The 26,286-nt window shown below is 47.8% G+C and overlaps 2 protein-coding genes across 2 annotated transcripts in view; one reads left to right on the top strand and one right to left on the bottom strand.

Annotated features, from left to right (window-relative positions):
• The first annotated feature begins 1,626 nt into the window (after positions 1–1,626).
• MAP6D1 (MAP6 domain containing 1) lies at positions 1,627–18,149 on the top strand. The gene is given in 7 exon segments (XM_032697270.1): positions 1,627–2,205; positions 2,207–2,262; positions 2,325–2,385; positions 2,388–2,507; positions 2,510–2,634; positions 13,269–13,386; positions 16,029–18,149. Coding segments are annotated over 7 exon segments (726 nt in total). The 5' UTR covers positions 1,627–2,037; the 3' UTR covers positions 16,107–18,149.
• Positions 18,150–21,631: 3,482 nt separating this feature from the next.
• The window catches only part of YEATS2 (YEATS domain containing 2), a 48,633-nt gene continuing 43,978 nt past the window's right edge, over positions 21,632–26,286 (bottom strand). Inside the window, 1 exon segment of the mRNA XM_032697269.1 lies at positions 21,632–25,274. Coding sequence (XP_032553160.1) covers positions 25,166–25,274 — 109 coding nt within the window. The 3' untranslated portion in view covers positions 21,632–25,165.

The raw sequence follows: 26,286 nt of genomic DNA, 5'->3' as shown, positions 1-26,286 counted from the left end.
GCAGGCACTTCTTAATCTCATCCAGCATCTTCTGGTTTTCCTGTCTGTGTTAGCCTTTGTGCCAATTTCATCCTACAAGCGTGATGAGCAGCTGCTCCAAGCACTCCCTGGTGCTGTAGGTGGACTCTGAGACATGCGTTGCCAGAGCTGAATTCAGTACTAGAAGTGGCAGGCACAGGATGAGCAGAGACATCCGATTTATTCTCTCATGTATTTGCGAAGTCAGGCCTAGGAACAAGGAGCAGAGCATCATTTGTACTGTGCCACAGATAACATGATAAGCAGATGTTCTGCTTTCTCCCATGGCTGTAAAGTCTATTTCTCTTTACCAATATGAGTTGTTTTCAAATACAATGTAGAACGAAGCAGTTCTAAAAAAACAAGAGCAGCAGAAAATTAAGAAATGTCTCCTGCATATTCCTAAAAGTAAAATTATGTTGGTGGCTTTTTTCAGACAACAAATTAAACACCACGCATCCAATGGCCTAAATGGTTTTGTGATAAGAGTTCTGTGTGGGACCAAAATGTTTTTTACCTGAAATTTCCGAGTCTCCTTGCCCCAACGAACTTGAGAGGGCGAGGGGGTGGTGATGAAATCAAAGCTGCTAGTAGCATTGACAACTGCCAAAACAGGTATTTGGGGACAACAGGGTCATCTGCGAAGGAATTGCTTCTTATCCTTGTTGACTGTGTTTCAGAGAGAGACCAAACACTCAAGGAGAGGTTCTGCCCCAGCCCATACCCACATGTCTAGCCTTTCTCCCTGCCAGAGAGCAAGTGCAAATCTGAACTGAGGTGCTAATACACTACAGATACAGTACTGCTCAGCTGAAACAAGCAGTAGATCTTAACCTTCTCAAGTTCCACTGCATAATTATTTTCTTAATAACGCTTCATAGAATAGAATGTTTGTGTTGGGTTGGAAGGGACCTTAAAGATAGTCTAGTTCCAACACCCTACAATGGGCAAGGGAACCTTCCACTAGACCAGTTGCACAAAGGCCCCATCCAACCGCTGAATGTTTCCAGGGATGAAACAGCCAGAGATCTTAGGGGCAACCTGTTGCCAGTGCCTCACCACCCTCACAGGGAAGAATGTCTTGATATCTAATCTAATCTTCCAGTTTAAAGCCATTACACCTATCTTATCAGATAATCACCCGTACTAGAGTAGATGAGTTTCTAACAGGAGGGATCTCAGTTTATCTGCATTCTTCACTTCTAAAGCCTTATATTTCATAGTTTGGTGACCCTCTGGGAGATTCAGCTTCCTCTGTAATAACACACTGAATGGGAAATTGTGGAGGAGCATTATGGCCCGTAGCCACTTATTACATAAGACGTAAAATTTCAAAAGCCCGGCTTATCCCCGATGTAATTCTGTCAGTTTCACTGTTTTGTGCCAGGACTGTTTGGTTTTGAACCTGAATGTACAAAAGGAAAGCTGTAATTTGCAGTCTCTGGCAAACAGTAAAGGACGTGGGCTCTATATTACGATACATAATAGATGCTTGGATTTTGGTCAATAGGAGGTATTTTAAAAGTGAAGTGGTTAAACTGTTAATGTAAATGGAGGGAGGGAGATTAAGAGAGGTGGGGTTTTGCATGCAGCTATTGGAAACTAACACTGCAAGGCTGCTGTTTCTCATCCAGATCACTTATTTTTTAAACGCCAGGTTTCGTATACAAACGCTTCTCTAATCATGAGTGGTGACGACTATACCCCTCGAGGGTATAACTGAGCAGCACCAACCATCTACAGCGGAGCAGCGCTCCTCGCCTGGCCGGTGCCCGTGACACAGAGCGCTCCCGGGCAACAGAGCGGCTCCCGAAGCAGCGGCACAGACAGCGGCAACTCGGCGGCGCACGGGCAAGAGCGGGTCCCCCCAGGGGGGCGCGGGGTCCGGTCCCGGCCGCGTTCCCTCCCCCGCCGCTGCACGGGCTCCCACCGGCAGCCGGGTCACGTGTGGCGGGCCGTAATCCCGGCGAGGGGGTGTCGTTACCGGGAAGGGGGCGGCGGGAGGAGGGGCTGCCGCCGATGAGGGCTGAAGCCGGGAGGGCGGCCGGCTGCGGGCGCCGGAGCCGCGGGCGTCGCTGCGGGCGAGGCGGGGGCTTGCGGCCCGCGGCCATGGCCTGGCCCTGCATCAGCCGGGTGTGCTGCCTGGCCCGCTTCTGGAGCCAGCTGGACAAGTCCGACCTCTCTGTGGCCGCTCACCATCCACAACTACTCGGACATCGAGGAGCAGGAGGACGGCTGCCCAGCGCGGCGGGCCCCCCTCGCGGGGCAGCGCTCGCCCGCCTGCCCCGGCGCGCCGCCCGCGGGATTCCGCCGCCGCCGCCGCCGGGAAGCCGAGCGGCCGCAGGAAGGGCCGGGCGGCCGCCGCCGGAGAGCCCTTCTCGGCGGAGACCCAGTACCGGCAGGACTTCAGAGCGTGGCCCCTCCCGAGGAGGGACGCCTTCCCCTGGGTCAGCGCCAGTAGCGGCGGCGGCGGCGGGAGGGACGGGGCCGCCCCCAGCCCGCCCCGGGACGCGCCGCCTGCGCCTTGCCCGGCGGCGGCGGGAGAACGGCGATCGACGGCCCCGAGCAGCTCCGGCCGCGCTCGCAGGCGGACGGCGGCCACACCACCTCCTACAGGTAACCGGGCCCGGCGGCCGTCCCGAGCCGGGGCTGCTCCTGGCCGCGGGCGGGGACGCTCCTCCGCAGCGCGGAGAGCCGCAGAACCGCCACCGAGGGGAGGGGGACGGGGGCTGCCGCCTCGCCGGCGGGCTCAAGCCTCTCGCCGAAGCCGCCTTTGCTTTTGGAAGTGCGGTCCTTTAAAGTGTCGCCTGGCCCCGGCGGCCCCTGTGCGTGCCGGGGCAGCGGAACCGTCCCCGGGCGCGCCGCCGCCCGGCCCGCGCTCGGGGAGAGGAGGAAGCACGCCGGGGGGATCCATGATTGCATCCCTGGCGCAGCAGCGCGCTACCCACACCGCTGCCGGGAGACTCGGCACCTCCGACAGCCAGAGCTGCCCGCCACCCGTCCGTGCCCAACAGCCGCACTGAGCTGCGTTCCCCGAATCCCTCGGTGCCATCATCGCTTTCCCTTTAAAACTCTTGGAATGCGACATTCATGGCGAGCCAAATTACAGCCTTAAAAGATCAGTCAGAGAAGAAGATATTTTCGGGATGTATCCCCTATGTCATCTAATGGGTAATGGAGAAAACTGTCACGAACCACCTGTCTCAGTCTTTAAAAATTACTAAGTGACTTATGTTATCGATGCCTTCCTTTCTCTCTGAACAGCATGACTGATTACAGATGCTTATTTCCTGAAACAAACAGTCAGGTGGGATGCACCTAAATTCAACTCTTGTTCTTACTGACTCTCCCCATGGAGGAGAGGGGATTTCAGCTCCTACAAGGCTGCTGTTGAATATTGTATCAGTTTCATGCTGTTACCACATGCTTCCTCATAATGATGTTTGGCAGATTTTAATATACCTATGAGATATATTAATAGAGTAATTATTTTTATTCCAGTAGATTTTCAAGTATTACCTATTATGACCTAGGAGACATTTCTCTTCATCACTGCAACTCATTAGATTATGTATCACAGTGGTTTTAAGACAAACTGGGAACCCTGGGGGATATTGCTTATCCCACTCCTCCTCACACAGGCAGCTGTCCTGCTCTATGTGTGGTGAACATGCAGACTTAGGAAGGATAACTGCAGTGCTTGAATTTGTGTGCTATTTTCTCCTTTTCCACATGTCCCCGGAGGATCACAGAGTGATTATTATTCTTAAGCCAAAACACACTTCAATTTGAAAGCAGCACAGGAATTACTTCAGAGAAACCTGCCTAGAACAAGACTAGCAGGGTTCATGTCTCAGAAACACATCCATCTCCACCATTTTGTTGAAGCTTCCCCCTGCTTCTTCAGCCTGACCCCAGAGGAAGGTTGCATTAGCCTGCATTAGAGCTGCAGCTGCCCTACAGCTATTTGAATGCTCAGAAAAGTCACTTCTCAAACCTTCCTTCCCTCTGACTTCTCTGCTCTTACACAGGGCTCTCAGCTACTATTATCAAAGAACAAGAAGTTTACAGATCACACGACAAATTACTGGCTGGGACAACATACCAACATGGAAATCAAAACAAATTTTACAAAAAGTAAGACTTCAAGTTATTTAAGGAACTCCTTACTGCTGAAAGGAGGAGGAGTGCAGGACAAGGATGGAGGCACGAGCCAGGGCAGCCACACCAGAACAAAGTTCTCTTGTAAAACCTTTAAGCTGTTTGAATACACAGTACACAATTGATGCAGATGGGACTATGTAAATCAGGCCACTTTTGCCTTATTCCAGTAATTCCCATGGTTTCTTTGGATTATCACCTAGAACAACATTGCATTTAAGAAGTCCCTGTACCACTGAGCACACAGGAGTCACAACAAGGAGCAGGAGAAAAGTTCACAATAGCTTCACAGGCTGCAAGATTCTACTTTCATTTATATTTGTCTCTTTTTGTTTTTTAAAGAAAGACTAAGCAGGTACTTGGCAGAGTTACTCATTTTCAGTTACACCTGGGGCACTTGGTTTGTATTTGGTAGCTTCAGTCATGGCAAAGCCCCAGGAGCAGTGCCACAGTCTGAATTGGGAAGGGGTGATCACAGTACCCCCACCTTTGGTGAGCTGAGCACTCACAACCACAAGGACATTTCCACTAACACCATTACAGTTCATTCCTCTCTTATTTTATTTTCCAAAGGCAGCATTGCAGTCTGCAAACACTTATCTTCAGGTAGTAGCTGAACAGCACCATTAAGGATTGATTTTCTTCATCTTCCTCTCTGACAAAGACTAGAAGGACCCTCCTTGATCATTAAACTGTCCCTTGGTGGCCACACACAACTCCACTATGCTCTGGCCACAAGGACCTGCCCCATGTCTTGTAAGCTGCACCCACCCACAGGTGAGAAGGCAGAAGGAAAGTCAGATCGCCTGTGGTAGAGGCAGAGTAGGGGGGGTTTCTCTAACTAGGGGCAGCTTTGTCGTGAGGAGAAGGTTGGTGAGCCCCATGATGCCTTTAGGGAGGGTGGGAAAAGGGAGAGTGTCCTGCATAGACATGCAGGCAAGGACCTCTGCAGGTAGATGCTTAGAGAGGAGCGAAGGTATGGAAAATATACACATTTTTGGTAAGATGCTCATTTCCGTGCTAGGGAGAACCTTGGGGAGATTCCTCCTTTTCTGCTGTTGCAGGAGTATCAGCCCATCCCTATAGCCCAGGCCTGAGGACTGGGCTCTCTGTGTGGGGAGCTGTGTCCACCCTCACAAGAAATGGGTGATTTGAGTCCTTTGTGCTCCGGGTGCTTCAGCAGCTCTGTGCCCAGCCAGGTCAGGCACACACCACGAGGCTCTTCCTGGCAGGATCTGCTCCTGCAGTGTGGACACTGCTGGTCAGCAGCCTCCAGCTGTACTGTGTGACTCTGTCAGGTCTCAGCAGCTGGCTGGGCTTGTTTAGTGTGAAAAGAGAGGGCAAGGCAGGGCACTGAACAGGACATGCAGAAAAGTTGGCGTTGATACATGGTCCACTCCATGCTTTTAATGGCAGTAGTGGTTTTCTTGCTTGACTCTGTAAGATGTTGGGGTTTTCTTTTTTAGGTTCTGTGGTTGGTTTGTTTCATTTGGTTTTTTTTTATGCGGGAATTTTGACCGCATGGTTCTACAACGGCCTATTGTGTTTATTTCTGTGAAGCACCCAAGGGTAGTGGTGAGTCCCCTGTAACGTGCAGCACCATTTGATGTGCTTTTGTGCATAAGTGCTCTGCTCCTGTGAGACTTCATTCTGCATGCTGCTTTTTGTTCAGAAGGAAACTCAGCTGTGTACAAAACTGTCTGTACATGGTTAAGCCAGTCAGCCTGACCTGGCATTTCCCAGCACAAAACAAACCCATGGGATCAATATCCAAGACCAAGGGCATCTTTCTATGGCCAGGATAAAGGGTAGGGGGTAGTGGAAGAATACCTGTACCGCTGAGGAAGCAAAGACTTTTGATTTTGAAATAGACTTTTTGATTTTGGGCACTCTGAATAAAAGGTGGAAGGACAGCACAGCTGCTTGGCCTACAAACTATTACCCTATGTCCCCAGATCTTTGGGGCAGCTTCCTGATCCCTCCAGTCCCTGGATTTTGGCTGGAGTTCTGCAGGGGCTGAATGAAGTCAAATCCCAAGGGGCTGCATGGTGGGTGCTCAGGCACACAGGCCGAGGCGGATCGATACAAGCTGCACTTGAAAGGCTAAAATGGGATGTGCTCCAACTGTGAAAAGATCCCAGGGACTGCTGCAGAAGGTTGCAGTAGATTATACCTTAGTGACGCTGGAGGAGGCAGAAGAAAGTGCTGAGTGCCCCCTCTGCACCTTCCCAAATGTTTGTCCTTTGGCATCATGGAAGTGACTTCTCCCTTCAGCAGTAAGTTGCAGGTGCTGTGTACTTTTGGCTTGCACACAATTAATTGTAGTACTAGGTCTTGATTGAATTTAGCAGACATTCTAGAAATAGAGAAGTGCTTTACTTAGCTCTCTTAATAGAGGATGAGAAGCTGGTGCTGTCAGCAGGTATCTGCAGCTGGCTCTGTTCTCTGGATGTAATTTTCTTACCTTGTTACAAGGCAACAGGGATAAGGCACGACCTCCCTGCCAGGGCCGATATTGCTGGGAGGAGAACCCTGTTCAATGCTCAGCTACACTATAGGTCGCTTCAGACTTCAGTTTTCCCTTCAGTAACCTGCCAGCTTTTGGAAAGCACTTCAAATATGTAAAGGAAAATGTTGCACCAGAGTTGCGAGGGATTGTTTTGCCTGTTCTTCCCCCACCCATTGGCTTTGCTTGTATTGGCACTCAGGGAACTGGGAGGATGACTGCAAATTTCTGCACACGTGCACAGTGCCAGCCCTGAGCACAGCCTGATCTCTGCAGTTGGGGTTTCTACAGGACAGGTGTTCTGAGCAGGCAGGAGAGTTAAGAGCGCCCACCTTGTTCACAGGTGGGAGGCACAGCAGTAAAGCAGACCAACTGGGCCCCACAGATCAAGCAATTTTGTTCTGATGAGAAGAAACCTCATAAAGAGCTGGGGTAATTAGGGGGAAAGGTGTCTGATGTGCCATTGCTAATGATTTTTTGGAATAGTGGGGTGGAAGATGCCCCAGCAAACTGAATTCCCACCTTCTTGCATGAGGACTCAACATGTGCCATTCACTGTGACCGTGGAACAGACATCACCCCACCAGAAGAGACACTGCAGAACGAAGGGGAATGACGCTTTTCCCCATAGCTATGGATGCAGTCACAGAACATCTTACTTGGCTGCCTCTCCTATTCATTCGCCTTCAAGTAGTGCTTGTGCAGAGAAACAAGGTGACCTGTGGTGACTGCTTCACAATGAAAAGCATCTTATTTCAGCTGTGCAGAAAACAAAGAAAATACCTGCGCTCGTGTTCTGTAATATGGGATCAAAGTACACACCTGAGCCAGCAGGGTTAATAGTACTGCGTATGAGGAGCTCCATCCTTGATCCAGCAAGATCTTTAAATGCATGCTTATCCTCAATAATAACAGTAAAGCTTTTATAATCAAGGCTTACAGTTATCTTTACATTCTTAAGTGTCTTGCTGCTTGGGGAAATTAATACTGAAGCCACTGATTTTTACGCTATTTAACAAGAAGGCTTACTTGGTGCAGGCATTGGGATGGATCCAGAGGGGCTCACTGTGCACTGCATAGCCTGGGTGGGGAAGGGAGGGCTTGGAGGGGGACAGAGGCATGTGAGGGGAGAGCCAGGTGAGCTAGGAATAGAGGCTCAAGAGAGGGTGTCTGTTGTGCAAAGTATGCTGCAGAACTGAAATGGGGAAGATTCAAAGCTGTTGCATAAAGTAGGAGGAACTTCCTCCCCTCAATGTACCCTCAACCTTAGGTTAGAGAAAAAGGGGAAAGAATGAAAAGTGGGATAATTACAGAAGTCAAGACCCTCAGACCTACTCACCCCCCCCATTCACACAGCTCCAATAAGAGGGAAGCAGCTGCCCATCCTGTCAGACCACTGTCAATACTCCTTCCTTAGGCATCTGTTTGTGAGCAGAGCAACCTCCTAAAGCTCACCCTAAGACAACAGTTTGAGGCTTAAGGTTTTGTTTGGTCCTTTCAGTCCAGTCTTTTGCTGTTGCTTCTTTCCTGTGAGTTATGAGCAGCTCCAAGTACTGCCTGACCTTCCTGCAGGTGAGAGCTGAGACAGGATTCATCCAGGTGTCTTCTGCTTTCCTCCTCTATAATTCCTGTGTTCTGGTCTCTACCTCTCTGCTATGTCTTTTCCCTACCCCTCTATTTTTTAGCCTCCATCTGCTTTTTCTTTCCCCCACTTCTGTCCTCATGCTGGGCTCTTTGGCCTGGTAGGAGAATGGGCACAATCTGCTCCTGTGTCCAAGGACTGGAAGGGCCTCCAGCACCCCACCAGTGTCTGCCACAGCTCAGAGGAGAAGCAGTTTAATGGCTCAGTTATCCAGGAAGGCTTCTGACTTTGTCCGTCACACAGAGCTCTCATCACTGCAACCATGACTTGTGACATTTGCAATCCTCCATTTGCCAGGAGCTGCCACAGCATCCTCCCTGGCCTAGGGGGGTCTTTGCCAACAAGCAGACTCAGTCTGTCCTCTGGGAGAGCACCACTGGCCACACAGCTCTGCCTGGGCAAACCAGCTCCATGGCCCTGCCAGGAACCTTCAAGGAGCTGTGTCACAAACAGGGAGACATTTCACCCCACACCTTCTGCCCAAACCCCTTGCACACCAGTCTGGCTTCCCCAACAAACATCTAGAGTAGTGTGTACTTTGAGAAGAAAATAACAGAGACTCCCAAGCTGTGCACACAACTTTCCTCCTGAAGGGAAAATTGGAGAAATGTTCATTGTGCTGTTCAATTCTCACTGGCGTATTGGGTATGAGAAGGAATAAGACACTGAAAGAATGAGCACAGACTAGCTCAGGCAGCGTAGCTTTGAGTTATGGTCAGCTATACAGAATGAGCCTTTTTCTCCATTTCTTAAATAAGAAATGGGATTGTAATGCAGTGGCTCAGAACTGCCATGGATAATTAATCGTGGAAAGCAAGCTATGACATAAAGATGAAGTACTAAAATAACAACTGTGATGGCATTGGTGGTGTATGATCAGGCAAAGGAATAGTATCAATGCTGAAGATAAATCTGTATGGAAACAGCAGCTGCAGCATTGCAAACAGCCTGGTCAGTGTTTCCATTTTCTGCCTTCCCATGCCCACCAGAAGAGTCCTCCATCTCTGTGAAGTTAGAAACATTTCTAGGTTAGATTTTTCACTAGGTCAGTGAAATAAAAAGGATTTTGCAGGCAGCTTTCTCTGCAGGGCCAGAAAACATTTGTGGAGCACATGAAATGGGAAGAGCTGGAGGCAGCAATTAGTCCCAGTCACTACATGGTTCGCAGCACCCAGCAGCTTGAGCTGCAGCAGCACCATGTCTGGAAAGAACAGAAGGACCAATCCCAAATCCATCATTCCCAAAAAATACCCTGAAGTTTGCAAGGCCACAGGGCATATCATTGTGGGGCTTCCCCCCTGCCGGGGCTGTTAGCTGGTCTTGCTCACTAGGGGAGGGAGATGGCACCCAGCCACCAGCTCTTGTCAAAGCTGGGCTTCATCGTAACCCCCTGGTAATTTAATAGTCCAGTGCTTTTTTTTGTTTCTAGCCTATACATTAGCTGTACTCTCATGGGGGTTAAACTGTCCCAGCAGGCCACTAGCTTCCCTCTCCACACTGCACAGATCCAAACCTTCCCCTCCAGACACATCCCCATACGTTACAAAAAACATGCCTTTCCTTGGGCTCTGTTAACCAATTTTGAGAAAGAGCAAAGAAACAAATGACAAAGCATTGATTTATATGATGAAAGCAGTTCCACACGGGGCAACCACCTGCAAAAAGCCGCTTCTTAATTCTTCCTAGAGTGAGTCGGAGGTACAGAAACAGCAGTACAATAAAAGCAGCCCTTCCCTTTTGATCCATACTGTTTTAAATCTTGCATGCTACTCAGGAGGCCTTTTTCTTTCACAACTCCAGTGCTTTAGTACTTAGAAGTACCACTGGATCATTTCTATATATGGAGATCAAAAATCTCACCTCTAGGTTGTAATAGTGGAGGACAAAACAGAACCTAAAGAGAGCGTGGACACTGAGTTATGGCCTAGAGGCTACATTCCCTCAACTGCAGGTCCTTGCAGACCCAAAGTAACCTGACAACTGCTTTCTCTAGGGACAGGGAGAGGAGGAGGGGTACAGCAGGAAGGATGAAGATGACCATGTCCAGCAGCAACAGACAGTCTTGCATGTTCATCCCCAGCAGCAGCTGGATGTCACATCACACAAGGGAGAAGGAAGACAGTCGCTAATCTTGACATTTGACATCTTAAACTAAGCAACATTAAAAACAGGTCATTCCTCTTCCCCAGGCTTGGAGTAGCTCATGCATTTCAACTCCACTCATGATTCCAAGACCAATTTCTAGTCAAGTCACCAAACTGGTATTTTGGCTTGTGTTCCTTCTGACTCTTGGCTATACAGCTGGAGATGAGAGCCTGTATCCTGCAAGCTGAAGGGCAGAGCAGATTTAGTTAGCTGTACTTTCTGTATCAAAGGTTACAATATTAATTTCTTGTTTTAAGTACCCCAGCTCCCAGAGGAGATATATTGTCTATGTTGTGCCCAGCCCTTCTCTGTGGCTCAGAGTCCTGGGTTTACCCAGTGGGAAATCCTAAGCCCAGATTGGAAATGCTGCTGTGGATATCTGCCCTCACATTTCTGATTCTGCGGCTGAAGGCAGAGCATTTCCTCAGTGCATGTAGGTGCCTCAAAAATAGTTTTGACTGTCCAGGGTGAGAGGAGAATGGTTTGGCTTTGAGCCAAAATGAAGATCCTGTGATCCAAAAGGGCTGTGTTTGGGAGTCTGCCAAATCAGCAAATGATCTGCTATAAAGCAGTGAGACAGAGCTGGCTGTACAGACAGGCAGCACAGTCATTCATTGCAAGCTGAGGACACACTCTATTGCAGCGAGGAGACCAGTCAGCATGAGGTTGAATGGTTAGGAATCAATGCCACCAGCATTCCTGAGGAAATTGGGCTTTATGTGGAGTGGCAGGTTCCAGTTCCTAGAAGCTGCTGGGATGTAATTGATGGTTTTGTACCATTTTGCTGGTATTTTGCCCAGTAGCTCTGTGTCCTCCCTCTGGTTGTGCAGCAGAGCAGAGCTCAGATTGAACATTGACACACATCTGGGATTCCCTGCTGAAAGGTTGCCTTCTTGGGGCATCACTTGGCCAAAATCACCTTTCTGCAAAGGTGCTCCCTGACCCTGAGGTGTTAGAGCAGCAGGAACCCCACTACCAGCTCCAGGAGAGCTGCATGGGCACTTACCTGCTGCCTGAGCAGGCCCGAACAGCAAGGTGCAGAGAAGGCAGAAGGTGGCTGCTCAGGACAGTGAGAGCAAACTGATTATAAACAAGATTTGCAATGGACATAGAGAGCCCTGACAGAGGCCTGGCTTTGCTTTCTGACAGCAGCTCTTCCATAGAGCAATACCCGTTACTGACTGAGTGGATTTAAGAACTCGCTCCACCCTCACTCAAGCTGACAAACTGCTGTCAGCCCCAGCAGCAGGTTCCTGCCCCTTTCCTTGTGCCTGCAGCTGTACTCATCCATCCTGGCAGGAGGCTGCTGCCAGCAGCTAACTTGGTCAAGAAAGAGATATTTAATTTTTTGGAATTAATTTTGTTAGCATGCTGGTTTCTCACTGGCTTAGATACAGTCCAGGGTTGTACCCTGTATCTACAAATCAGCAAAGAAATGAGGCGGCATTTTAAGGCTGAGTCTATTATTAGAAATAAAACATAAACCAGGCAGTGATTGTATCACTTTGGTGATATACTGAAAGGATCATGTCCAAACTACACATTCTAAAATAATACTACACACTCACGCACCTTAAAATAAGATTTTTAAAAGGGGAATTTGCATCTACTATCAAAATAGCAAAGAGCATGCTTGGGAAAAACAGAAAGGCTGTGATCAAAGCTAAACTGGACACATTAAAACACAGTCTGTTTCCCTAGCCTAGGCACTAAGGACTCAGTCTTACCCCTTGATCTTGTGTATAAGCAGATAGTAAAATGCAGATATTATTGAAGCATGCCAGGGTATGAACATAAAACTGTCACATCTCAGTTAGTCACCTCTCCCTTTGCTACAGAAACTGCCTGTTGGTTGCCAGAGATACATACACAAACAGAGCAGACTCCTGTCTTCTCCTGAGAGAAATGAGCCAGCTCAGCTGGCTGCTACTGCAGCATTCAGAGAGTCCTAATAGAGAGGCATCAGTGAGGCCTGTCTGTGACAAGGGGTACAGACAAGCAGGGAAAAGGCTGCAGAAGGGACCTGGCAGCCAAGCTGAGCCAGACCCTGCCGTGCTGTTCTTTGGTGCTCTCAAAACATGGTCTGCTCCTCTCTCAGTGCAGTCTCTGCACCCGTTTCTCTGATGGCACTTGGCTGACTAATCCTCGGAGCAGTGATGCCTTCTCAGACATCACCATGCAGATTTAAAGCACTTGCGCCCCCCGAAGGAAAATCATCTGCAGAAGCATCTGCCAGCTGAGATGGTGTCTCCCTTTGGATGCATTTCAGACTGGGCTGCCACAGCTGTGCAGCACAGCACACATTGGCAAACCTGGCTCCTATTGAGAGCCAGAGCCAAGGAAGGGAACACCAGCACACTCTCTCCACATGGGAGGGCCAGGCACCAGACCAAAGGGTTTTACATAGTAAGTGGCCAATGAGCTAGACATGTTTTACATTGTAAGTGGTCAATGGGCCTTTATGCAAAAAGTCTTCTTTGAATTTTTCTTATCCAGGAGGGAAGCGCCAAGCACTGCCAGGAGAGAGCACATTTTGCAGGAATAAAAGGAGAGTTAAGTCAGGCCAGCCAGTTAGCCCAGGCTGTGCCCTGTTGCACCTTTCATCATGGGCTTTGTGAGAGAGGCAGGCCTCTACATTCAGTACTACTTTTATTCTCAGTATGCCTTAGACAAGTTCAATCTTATGAACTGATTACAACCAGCCTTGCCTTCTGGCTTTGCAACCACTCTGAGCAGAAGCACCCAATGAATATATTGTGTTTTATGGGTTCTTCTGTCTTGACAATCTCATTTCAGACAAGAGTATCGCCCATGGACTGGAGCCAAACCATCCAAGCCTATAAAGACAAAACAAGGCTTCATTATGCCAGAAGACCATTTTGTTCAAGAGACAAGCTACAAGGCAGACTTTAAGGTAATTAACAGTTTTTAAAAATCCTAAAGTCAATGAGAGTAAAGCCCAAAGTGTACACATCAGGAACTACTCATTTTTTAGCAGTGGTGTGTGTAGCCATGTCCTCACTGACCCCTCTTTCATCACTGCCCATTAGGTAACGTGGCCATCCCTTGTCTTCAGAGATATGTGCTAGACAATGTCATACTGTAACTGGTCATCATTCAACACATAATTCAATCCCTCAAGTGGATACCTTATGTACAAGGTGTGTGTGTGCCATCCCCTCTCTGTGTGTAAGGTGCAATCAACAGCCTCTGCACACCCTTGGAGTGGTCAGTGTGCACCAGCACTAGGGCTGCAGTGTGAGATTCAGTCTCTGGTACCAACATCAACCACGAGCACAGGTGTCTGCATGGGAACCCTTGCAGATCCCTGCCTGGGGAACAGCACACACCCAGGCAGGACAAAACTCTCCCTGAGGCTGCCCCCACTACCAACACCAAGGAGGACACAGCTGTGGTGAGCAGCCAAGCTGCACAGCTCTTGGGCCTCTGAGACTTCCTTGGGATTTTCCTGTGAGTTTCTACAACCCTCTATACCAGTGAAGATAATTTTCTTGTTCATGAAATACATGTTACTGAAAATCCCCCGAGGAAACGTTCTCTCTGTACTCAGCATTTTCCCTAGCAGGGCCCCACACACTCCCCATCCCCACAAGGAAGGAAAGTGCACACTGACAAGGCTCTGGTTTAGCTGCTTTTTGCATTAGACCACCAAGGAGAACAGCACCTCACAGCCGACTGCAGAATTGGTTCAGAGGCTGCACTGAGTGATTCAGAAAGCAGAGATGGGGCCTGGGCTGAACTCCCCAGCCACAGTGTGCTGTGCTGTTAGAGGTAATAGCAGCTACTCCAGGGCCACACGTAAAAAGTAAATCTTTGCCTTGGAGGAGACAAGGAAGAAGTGTTTAATCAGCAGACAGTCAAGTGCCTCCTCCGCAGAGGATTGCCAGCACACTGCTGAGACAAGGCACACGATGGGTATATCCAGCTCTGCTGCAAGTGGGACAGTGACCTCAGGCAAAACAGAATTTGCAAACCTCACCAAAATTTCCTCCTTGCTCTAAATAGTCTGGGCTGCTTACCGAGGTGCAGCAATGAGGATAGAGGGTATTTAACCCTTAAACCTTGTATTTTGATGCTTGTGAATCTTATTTTTCATTTTGACCCTAGAGGGGTCAAAATACTGTGTCTTCCTATTTGGCAGATAGGATGCAAAGGAGAGGGTCCTAGATGAACCCCTTGGAGTCCCTATCCCAGTTCTCAAGGAAAGGAAAGGAAGACTGGAATCCCAGACACAAACACTTGCTGCCCAGGACACTGCAGTCTGGACCATGCAGCAAAGGTCTCATGTCCTGGAGCCCCAGGTACAGCCTCTCTCACAGACTGCATGAGAAAAGTGTAGTCAGGAACAAAGATGGTGCCGAAGAGCCACCAGTTCAAAGAGAAGCCAGACTGTCTCTGGTTCACACTTGACCATTTGGACTTTCCCTCTGGCCTGAAAGCCCTGGCTTCGCCAGACATGCGAGAGTCAGGTTTACATTCTGTCCTGACAGCCTACACAGAGGAATGGCTCTCCCCAGCTGCTGAGCTGTGCACAGGCTGTTTGTGACATATCATTTGTTCCTCAGTGTGTCAGATGCATCCCCAGAGGAACGGAAAAATCAGAACAATGAAATAATAACAACCAGATCAATAGCTTTCCCTTTTTCCCTATACTCTCTTTGCCTGTGGTCTTGCTCTTCTTTCTCTGCTTGGATGGTGCCCATCAGCATACCCAGCAGAGCTTTCCACCCTTTCATGTTTTATGGGCAGATTCACCCAGAGTCCTGGGCTGGATGCACATCTATGGCCACTGCTGTTTCAAAACCTTTGGGTTTTCAGCATTAAGGATGACAGAAGCATCCAGGTGTCCTTCATGCTTCAGTACAACCAAAACAGATACATATTGCATGTAATTATGACTCCACAGACACTAGAGAGAACAACAACTTATCTCTGCCTTTCCTTCCAACATCCTTATCTGAGTCCTTGAAGTTTCACAGTCTGGCATGGCCAGTTCTCCTTTGGGTACTCCAGGTCTGTTCACATCAGACATAGATCATAGCCCCATAAAGCATTACAATGGAACATTTTGATGGAGCCCAGATGGCATTCTCCAAAAGGTTAAGGACCAGACACACACCACTGTAATTCCTCTCACTTAAAGTCCAGCACCAGGCCAGCGGTGAATTTGTTGTGATGTTTGTAGAGTATTTGCCAGCAGGGCTTTGTGAAGAGGCAGCTCTTCATCTTGCAGAAGCTGGCTCCAGCCAAGGCCTGCCCAGCCATGGTTATCCCCATCACACCACACACCTCCAGGTCCAAGGGCTGGGTTACAACTACATCCCTCCTCATTGGCACAGCATCGCACCTGCCCTCGAATCACCCTGCATGCCGAGGCCAGTCTCACCCATGCCCAGCCAAGAGATAACACTTGTTGGGTAGTGGCACGTTACAGGGACAGCAGATAGATCCTCACAGCACTCCAGATCTCTCGGACTCTCTAGATAGTTGTACTCTGTGTCACACTAACATTTCTCTCTCCCCTCACCCCACTAGATCCCAGAGGTGAAGACCAGGTTCTCCCCCAACCCTTCTGCTGTTTTCCAAGCGCCATCGCGGATCCTCAACGTTTGAACCCGGACCCTCCTTGCACCCAGGCAGCTTAAACGCAGCGTTTCTGTTAAGATGTATCACTATGCAATTTTCACGAGGAGTGTTAAGATCAAAGAACCGGTGTTATCAACAGCAGCTCCAGTGATTAATGATATGCACACACACTTTCTGTTAACACAACAAACCGTAAAGCGCTTGGTTTAGAACTGGCAAAACACCCCGCGAAGAGTGACCTAGTTTTTCACAGGAGCAGGTTCATTACTATGCCAGCTGGCGTCACATTAGGAGATTGACTTTGGGCAGCAAAGGTAGGATTGCAGGCAATGTCCCTACGCATAGCTACGCAGGGTAGGAGGGAAAACAATCACAACTGGACAGATAATTAAAACCCAAACCAGTTTTATTTAGCAACACCCTCTAAGTAGGCCAGAGAAAGACCAGGGAGTAGTCTGGCCCTTTCTTGAGGGGTTTTGGCAGTAGGACCTCAAATGGCATCACCAGAAAGCACAGCTTCACGGGGCTGGTCTGAACTTCCAGGATTGTTTTAGAAGCTGGAGGAAGCCAATGTCATTAAACTCTAAAATAAATCTGGCACAGGCAGTGTTTTGGGGCTTTCCAGCTGGAAGGCTGGATATTTCCAAAACTGAAGGGCTGATGCAGGAGCAAGAGGGGGCTGAACTCCAAGAGACAGCCCTGATAGCAGGCTGGTTTGTAGAGAAGTACATGGACACAGCCAGGCACCCACCAGGCTCCTCCAGAGGATCTAAGATACTTATGTAATTTGTACAGCTGTTCAGGTGAGTGTAAATATTGTACATGGATTTTACCTAAAGCAATTTGTGATCCTTTAATGAAAAGGACATGCTTACACTTTTAATAAATGTTAACTCTTTGCATATGCAAGGTGGAAAATATTGCCTTGAAATTCCTAAGTTATTGCCTGTATATTGGTAATGCTATTGCTAGGAACAACCACAAGCGAATGTTACTTAGAAACTCTTCTTAAAGAAAAATGTAATGTAGAATGTAAGCCATCTGTCATTTCTGAGATAGGCCATTTCAAGTGTCATTGTTCTGAAGCTGATTTTTTTAGACTGCTGCGCATTTAACTTTTGCTGAGTTACACGTGTTTTAAGAAACCATTTTTTTTAGCCTTTGTTCATCAAGACTTTACAATTTCTATTAATAAGTTATGCAATATAATTAGTCTATTGCTTATTTAACGGTTTTACTAATTATTTTGGGAAAAAAATTTGAAAAACTTTATGTGTTTGCAACACGTGTGTTGTCTAGAATGAAGGGAAACTATCCTCAGACTTGAACAGGGATCAGATATTCATTCACCTGTAATGAAACAGACTTTAACACAGGAGCATTTTTTCTTAAACTTCCTTCTAGCTGAAGCCTAAGGCAAATTTAATGAACTTGGGGATTCTGCAAACACGTATGCATTGCTGATAACTCCCATAAGAACAATTCTTGAACTATTGGCATGTGGATTGTACTTGGAATACATGCAGACAGCATCTTCTCACTGCTTTGTGTGAGAATTTAATGGTGCCATCTCTGTTCGCTGTAGCAGGACTGAACACAACCACCAGAATATGGAACACCTGCAGTAAGCTGTGTTTGGGTGGGAACAAACACAGGATGGCACTTCCCACACTCATCCTTGGACCCATAGGAACCTACAGTAATCCCAGTGCTTGCCAAAATAATATTTCAGGAGATTAATTTTTCAGGAGATTAATTTGAAACATTCAAACTGTACTAAAACTTTTGCATGTTAGATGTTTCTAAGAATTTGATCTGCTTGTTTAATCTCTTTATAATGTTTTTAACAGTTTTGTTCAAATAATTTAAGTTCATTTCAATCCTGGACTTTATTAATAGCAAGGAAAAAAAAAGAAAAAAAAAAGGAGAAATTGTCTATTCTCTCTTCTTAATTCACTGTATTTCTTAAAACAAAAACAACCCAGGTTTAAACAAACCGGTAATATAATAAGCTTGTATTTTATCAAATGGACTGGATTTAATTTAATAAATTAAAATGTATTTTGTCTATTGGTTCTTTCCCAAATTTTTTTTGTTGTAAAGCATAACCCTCAGATAAGTCAACTTTGCAGGACAATTTATCACTGCACGTCTGTGTTGCACACCTGCACGAGCAGGACAGCAGAGCACAGCAGACACCAAGACAAGGTGTTGGGGCGATGCATTCAGAGCCATCAGCAGTCAATTCCTTACTCCCGGAGCTTGCCTCAGGCACAGCCCCCAGCAAGAACAGCTTCTAAGGCACACTTCAAGCTGCAGCCACTGCTGATCTGAAAGCACAGCTGCTTTCCAAAGGAAGCTGTTGCTCTGCAGAATCCATAGTCACTTATGGGACTTTTCCCAGACCTTTTCAAAGGGAAAGCAAACTATTCAGCAAGCAGTCCCTCACCATGAAGGGGAAAAGGGGATGAACCAATGACACTAATTTGCTACATTCCCTATGAAATGCACAGAGGGTAGATCAACTCCGATGCAGGTGCCACGCTCTCAGGATCCCTTTCAGACGTGCCCACAGTGTTCCCTGTTAACAGTTTCACCTCAGTTTCACTCTGCCATCTCACAGAGACCACAGGAATTGAATTTTAACAGATACCATCGCTTTACAGTTACTCCCAATAACATTTCTGTCAGTAAAGATGCTGAAAGTACAACTACCTTCCCTAGACAGTGGAAGGCCAGCTTTTCTAGCTATGCCTCAGAAGACTTCCAGGAGAAAGCCAAAAGCTCACGAGCTGCTGCCTGGCTCCAACTACATGAGGGGCAAACTGAGGAGGTACTTACCACTGTAAGGTCCAGGGTGATTTCACTGGCTGTTAATGTCTGCAGCTTACCTGATTTTGTATGAAAAATGCCCACCTCAGCCAAATTGAAAGATGTCAAACTAAGTTCCTCTGAAGAAGGCAAATCCACACGCATTTTGCAGGCTCCAGGGAGTCACTATGACAGGACTGCTTCCAACGCTGTTCTTATTTGTCTTCCCAATTGCTCTGGGCCCATGTCCAAGTCCCTCAAGGCTTTCCAACTGTGAATCACACTGCAAACAAGGGTTATTTGACACATAAAGAAATGTCCTTTAAAAGGAAAGTTTTACACCTGAAGCTTTATCATTTACTACCTCTAGGGTGTCACTGAGCCTACTTGTTTCATTTAATCCTCCTGACACCTTGCCTGTTGGGATGCTGAGGGTGAGTTTTATGCCAGGCAGCTGTGAATATCTGCACTGCCACATGCTCAGGTCTGTGCAATACTCCACTGCTCGGAACGGTTCTCGTTGAAAAGTTCACAAGCAGTACGTTACTGTTTTGCCAGCTTACATAAACAGCACGTTTCTCTCTGAATTGCCCTAATTTCTTTCAGGGTGAACAATGATGTGCAAACCCATGACCTCTGTCCTACTCATACCGATTTCCTCTATCCTGGCCACTGCAGTAATGTACTATCCTAAGGATCTACATGGTTTGCCATAAACAGATTGCTAGTGCCATCCATCCCAGAGAGGCTGTGTTTGTTTCCAGAGTAGAGATGGCACAGAGAAGGTGTGGAAGATCCCTTGTTTCTGGTGGGACAGGCTTTGATGTCACCCAGACCACCTCGAGACCCAGACGCACCACTTGTGCCTGTGCCAGCTCTGTGTGCAGACAGCTTAATTCCTGAAGTAATGATCCCGCATGTCTGGGCACGCTGCACCTGCCCCCACATCCCAGGATGTGCTCACCTGTGAGGGCAGGGAGGGAGGCACTGGGGGGCAGTGCCAAGGGCTCTGCCCACAGGGCACAGCCAGCCTTCCTCAGCCCCCTATGCTAGTTCAGGAGGCACTTCTGTGGGACTGAGCACAAAGGAGTTTTGCAGCATTTTCAAAAGACAACAGCACATTAGTCTGCTCACAAGCACCCATCACTCCTCCCCACAGCCGGAGGAGAACACAGGAGTTTATCCTTACTTTTTCCCCTTCCTGTCCGTGTCACGTGTTGGTGCCCAGTGCTGGCAGTAGGTGGAGGGGAGTCTCTGTGAGAGGAGAGGGGTCTCTGAGGGGGAGGGCAGAGCTGGGGGGGGGTCTCTGAGAGGGGAGGGCAGAGCTGTGGGGGGGTCTCCGTGAGGGAAGGGCAGAGCTGTGGAGGGGTCTCAGTGAGAGGAGGGCAGAGCTGTGGAGGGGTCTCAGTGAGGGGAGGGCAGAGCTGGGAGGGGTCTCAGTGAGAGGAGGGCAGAGCTGTAGAGGGGTCTCAGTGAGAGGAGGGCAGAGCTGTAGAGGGGTCTCAGTGAGAGGAGGGCAGAGCTGTAGAGGGGTCTCAGTGAGAGGAGGGCAGAGCTGTAGAGGGGTCTCAGTGAGAGGAGGGCAGAGCTGGGAGGGGTCTCAGTGAGAGGAGGGCAGAGCTGGGAGGGGTCTCAGTGAGAGGAGGGCAGAGCTGTGGAGGGGTCTCAGTGAGAGGAGGGCAGAGCTGTGGAGGGGTCTCAGTGAGAGGACGGCAGAGCTGTGGAGGGGTCTCAGTGAGGGGAGGGCAGAGCTGTGGGGGGGTCTCCGTGAGGGGAGGGCAGAGGTGTAGAGGGGTCTCAGTGAGAAGAGGGCAGAGGTGTAGAGGGGTCTCAGTGAGGGGAGGGCAGAGCTGTGGGGGGGTCTCCGTGAGGGGAGGGGCTGCCCTGTGCTGGACACAGCCAGTTCCTGCCACCCCCGGGGCAGCCGAGGGAGTCGAACCCCTGAGAGGAGCCGGCTGAGCCCAGTGCCTGAGGGATGGAGGAGGCAGCACTCGGGACTGAAGTCAATCTGAGGAAAAAAAGGAGTTGGGGGGGGGACGACACACGATGCTTTTTTCAGTTGTTTTTTCTTGTCTTTGTTTCTCACCATCCAGCTCTGTTTGGCAATCCGTTCAACTAATTTTCCCGAAGTCGAGTCTGTTTTGCCTACGGCAGTAACTGGAACGTGATGTCCCTCTTTTTATCTATAGAGACTGCCTTGATCTGAGCAGAACAGTGGTGGAGTCCCCATCGGTGGAGGGATTTACCAGATGTGCAGATGTGGCACTTGGGCACACAGTTTTGTGGTGAACGTGGCAGTGCTGGGTTTACTGTTGGACCCGATGGTCTTAGCGGTCTTGTTCAAACGAAATGATTCTCTGGTAAATTATCCTGACCCACAAGCTTCTTCATCTGCTGCAGGGGAGTGAGAGTGGCTGGGTGGGTGTCTGGCAGCTGGCCAACCTCAACCCACCTTGCTTTTCAATCTTCCACATAAACCAATTACTTGCTGTTTAAATAGGCTGCTCTGGAGGACGAAAGATTGGAGCTCAGCTCCTGGCTTCCCTTCTCCCAGCCTCCGAAACCAGGAGCTTTTTAAAATAACTAGGAAAAATTACCTTTTCCTTCAGATCAGTTCCACAACTAGCAATTTTTATCCAGAACTAACTAGGACATTCTGAATACACAGACCACAAAAGTATCTGCGGATTTGGAGAAACGCTGAGTGACAGGTGACAGTCAAGACAAATTAGAATTGTGCTCTAGGGCACAGCTAATAAAAGAATTTATTGTAAACATATGTATCTTACACAATTATACAGTATAATACAGATAACATGAAGGATTTAAACACTCAGCATTACAAATAGGGGTAATATTTGTAAAGAGATCTTTAACTTGTATCCAGACTCATTCAAAAGCCAGAGAAATACACCATAACATTTCAACACACCATATCACATGTAGCATTCCACAAACACCTGAACAGGTGTGTGAAATTCCGCAATCTCTACCTCATCTCCAAGCAACTCCCACAGGAACTTCTCACCAACAAATTTTTCTCCCACCACTATTCAAAATGCAAAGAACTTGTTGCAAAAGTTTCCTACATGTGAAGGACTAAACAAATTTGTCATTTCCTATCTGCTTTTAACAATTTATTTTTCTTCAGCAAACTTTATATACTATTCATATGCATCTCCTAGGAGAATAACCTGTGGTTGCTCAGAAATGTAGCAACAGATCTCCTGTGCAAGAACCCCATTAAGAATGAGGAGTCATTACCTGCCTGCTTCAGAGCAAGGTGCAGGACTCATTCTGAAATTCCATTCCTCACAGACAAGCAGGACACAGGCAAAGAAGCCACAATTTGCAAACAGATGCCCAAAGACAAGCTCCTGCATCCTCAAAAGTTGCTCTGGGCATATCACAATCCCAGAAACTAAGCCCACAAGAGACAGGGGCTGGAAATGTGTGTGTCACAGAATCATAGAATATGCTGAGTTGGAAGGGACCCATCAGGATCATCAAGTCCAACTCCTGGCCCTGTGCAGGACACCCCAAGAGTCACGCCATGTGCCTGACAGCGCTGTCCAAATGCTTCTTGAACTCAGGCAGGCTTGGTGCTGCGACCACTTCCCTGGGGAGTCTGTTCAGTGCCCAACCACCAGGTGAAGAACCTTTTCCTGAGATCCAACTTAATCTTCCCCCAACTCAGCTTTGTGCCATTACCTTGAGTTCTGTCACTGGTCACAAGAAACATCAATACCTGCCCCTCTGCTTCCCCTTATGAGGAAGTTGTAACTGCAATGAGGTTTCCCCTCAGTCTCCTCCAGCCTGAACAAACCAAGTGCCCTCAGCTGCTCCTCATAAGGCTTCTCCTCCAGACCCTTCACCATTCTCGTGGCTTCTTTTGGACGCTCTCTCATAGCTTAATGTCTTTTTTATATTGTGCTGCCCAAAACTGCATACCCCACTCAAGGTCATTGCAGATCATAGCACGACTGAGTTTGCCCAAAAGGCTGTTCCCACACAACCTGCAGGCTGTCCTGACAGTGACAGATCTTGAAAATGCCCTTTCTCTTTTCTTTTGATGCACTAAAAGAAGCACACAGGGATGCCTGAAAGTACAGGCTTGGAAATCACTACAGCCTACAAAGCATGGGGCCTGCATCCCAGCTACTGGGATTCCTCTCTACTCCACACTGAGCTGAAACATAATCACCACTGCTCGACTCAGTCACACTGACCTCTGCTGATAAACTAATGTCAGGGCTAAGCTGTGCCCTTTCCTTTCGCAGGCAATCCTGCACTCAGCTCACCCGAACAAGCTAGGATTAGCTTTTGAATCCAGAGCATCTGTAACGTCCTTCTCAGGGGGCATTTAAGTCCTTCTCTGAATGCTGTTTGGATTTCATCCATTGGTCCCATTTCCTGGATTCAAGGGTCAGGTTTTGCCACTCTTACATTGAAGAGAACTACAGCTCCCTGTTAGCTGTGATGAACTGAGAGGGGCTTTCCTGCAGACCCTAGTTTTATTTAAGGAGAAGACAGGCAGGACCCCATCTGAGGTACACAGTGCTTTCTTCAGTTTAACAAACCTGGGCTACTCTCCTCCAAAGCCTGAAGCCACCCTGAAGCCACGCTCTAACTGAACCATTTTTCACTGTTCGTGCACACTACTGGAGTTACCATCATCTGTCTTCTACCCAAAAAAAGCACCAAAAGATAACATTTTGAAAATTTCTGTTCCTACCCCAGGCCAGGAAAGATAACTGTAGCTTAATGTTTATAAAAGGCTTTGTATTGTCAAAGCACGGCACCAACAAGAGCGAGGCCTCAGTACACCCCTGTGAGGTAGGTATCCTGCTCCCCATGCTCATAGATGGGGAAACTGAGGCACAGAGTGATTAAATCAAAGGCCATGCAGCAGATCAGAGACCCAGCTGAGATCAGCACATTGGAGGTTCTGGCTGTTTGACCCATGCTCCACCCACACAACAGCACTGCCACACAAAACAAGCACGCTGAAAGCATGACAGTCCCACAGGAGTCCCACCAGCTTCACAATGGCTTATTCACACTACCAGCAAGCCCCCATGAGGCAGGACAAAGGGGTGGTGGATGTGAGGTGGTCAGGATGCTGTCAGCGAAGCCTTCTCCAGCGAGGTGTTGATAGCCAGGCTGCAGACATGTCTCCCTCACCAGTGATGTTCCTGAGACAGGTAAGTGCTGGGGTTAGTAGCAGAATTTCTTCCTGCAGTCAAGACATCAGAGGATCTCCCCACAAGCAGCAAATCTCTGACTTTTTCATCCTATCGGGCTTGTAGAACAGAACTTAATCCAAAGTAGTGCTGCTCCCACAGCACTTCAGTCTAAGCTGATCATTAATGAACACTGCCAAAACATTAAGACTTGTACAGCACAGCTGGTCACCTGCCCTCCAGCACACTCCAAACCTTCTGACAGCCTGGGGAGGCACTTGCTGGGCAAGCAAAGTGTTTCAGCCAGTCCAAGCCCACAAACACTGAACGCTGTCCTTGCTCCTTCCCTTCCCATGCAGGACAAGTGGTCAGTCAAATCTTCCCAGGCCTGACCGTGGTTTGCTCATCTTGACTGAGAATGTACCAGTCTACCCTTTCTGAGGTGACTAAGAAAAGCAGCATCTGACACATCCTCTAGAGTGGTAAGGAATTTGGTGAGGTGACACTTAGCTGAGAAAGCTACTGATCAGCCTACCCAGCTGTGTTCTCAGTCACACACATCATGCTCGGGCAGGACTGGCAGAATTTTTGCAGCCATCAGCTTTCTGCTCCCTGACATCCAAACCTACCCCATCCATCTACTCAAATGACCCACCTTTAAAAGCTGCCTTAGACTTCTCTCACACTCAAGAGTGCCAAAGCAAGAGCCCTGCCCACTGCATGGAGAAACAAACTTGCATGTAGACTGCATCAAAAAGCATAATTTTTATCTTAAAACCCAGTTCAATCTCATCAACAGAGCTGTCTCAGAGGAACCAGGTCTGTGGAGTCTCTCACAGCTAGCAACTCAATGCAAACTGACAATGTTTGTTCAGCCACTGAACACACACTTACCAAGTAAACACTGACATTTAACAACTTGATTTGGAACAGAGCATCATTTTGTTGCATTAAGGTGCATCTTTAATTGGAGGTAACAATCTAGTAGCCCAACGTTATAAATGTATATAAGTGTTCTACAGAAATACTGGATTTGTCAACCCAACTTCAGTCATAAATCCACCTTTCCTGTAGCATCTTCTCTGCTCTATTTCATTGTTCCTCATTTAGTATCTTCAGATGTTTGTTTGTGAGGAAGTCAAGAAAGGGAATATTACAGATGGCTTTGTGAATATTCATCACTGTGATCTCTCTTGGAGTCCTGCAGGGAATGCATCAAGAGATGCTATTATAATACATAAAAAAGCAGGTGTCCATAAAGCAGTAAGCCAATAAATTTACCAATGTGGGGGGAGGGGAGAATAAAAATATCAATCAAAAAAATTATATGAGAGCAGGTGTTAGAGCAACACAGGAAAAGCATTAAAATGTCACAGCACAAAAAAAGCCACTCTCAAGACTGAGGGAAACCTCTTGGGTACTGAGACAGGAATATCAAGTGCTGAAATATTAATTCTTGACCTTCTATAGCACAGAAATTGTGTATATATTTCTACATATAACACATACACATATGTTTTATGTATATTGTATAAACATTTACACATTGCATACAAGTGAATATTTAAACTAAGCATTTTCTCATAGTGTTATTTTTTAATCAATTTCAAGATATCCCAAATCATTCTGTTGAACAGAAATCAAAATGTGGCCTAATCATAAGACATTAGAAAAGATTCTTTACTCTCAGGGTGGTGAGGCAATGGAACAGGTTGCCCAGAGAAAGTTGTGGATTCCCCATCCCTGGAAGTGTTCAAGGCCAGGTTGGATGGGGCTCTGAGCAACCCGGTCTAGTGGGAGGTGTTCCTACCCATGGCAGGAGTTCCAACCCAAACCACTCTATGATTCTATAAAAATCACTCAATATCTGAGCCAGAGAAGTGTATATCAGTAAAATACAGAGATTATTTAGGTTGTTTAAGTTCTGGCAGGCCATGGCTACGTTGTCTACACAGTAACCTGAGATGGACAACAGTTAGCAGGTCCTTCCAACATGGCTCCGTAGAAACAGGTCATCTGCCTTTGGGTGTGGCAACGCCAGAGAATCCTGCCCCAGTCTTTGATGTTGTTTATGTTTCCATCCTTTGCCACTATGGAGCCAGGAGATGACAAACCCCCTTATAAGGCTTGGATCTTCCCAGAATATAGTCCACAAATTCCCTCACTCTCATGGTCTGAGCCCTACACTGACTAAATGTCCCAAGCCATTCAAG

Source organism: Chiroxiphia lanceolata, chromosome 10, assembly GCF_009829145.1.
Source record: "Chiroxiphia lanceolata isolate bChiLan1 chromosome 10, bChiLan1.pri, whole genome shotgun sequence".
Classification (NCBI taxonomy): Eukaryota; Metazoa; Chordata; class Aves; order Passeriformes; family Pipridae; genus Chiroxiphia; species Chiroxiphia lanceolata.
This window is presented reverse-complemented; position numbering and strand designations above follow the sequence as displayed.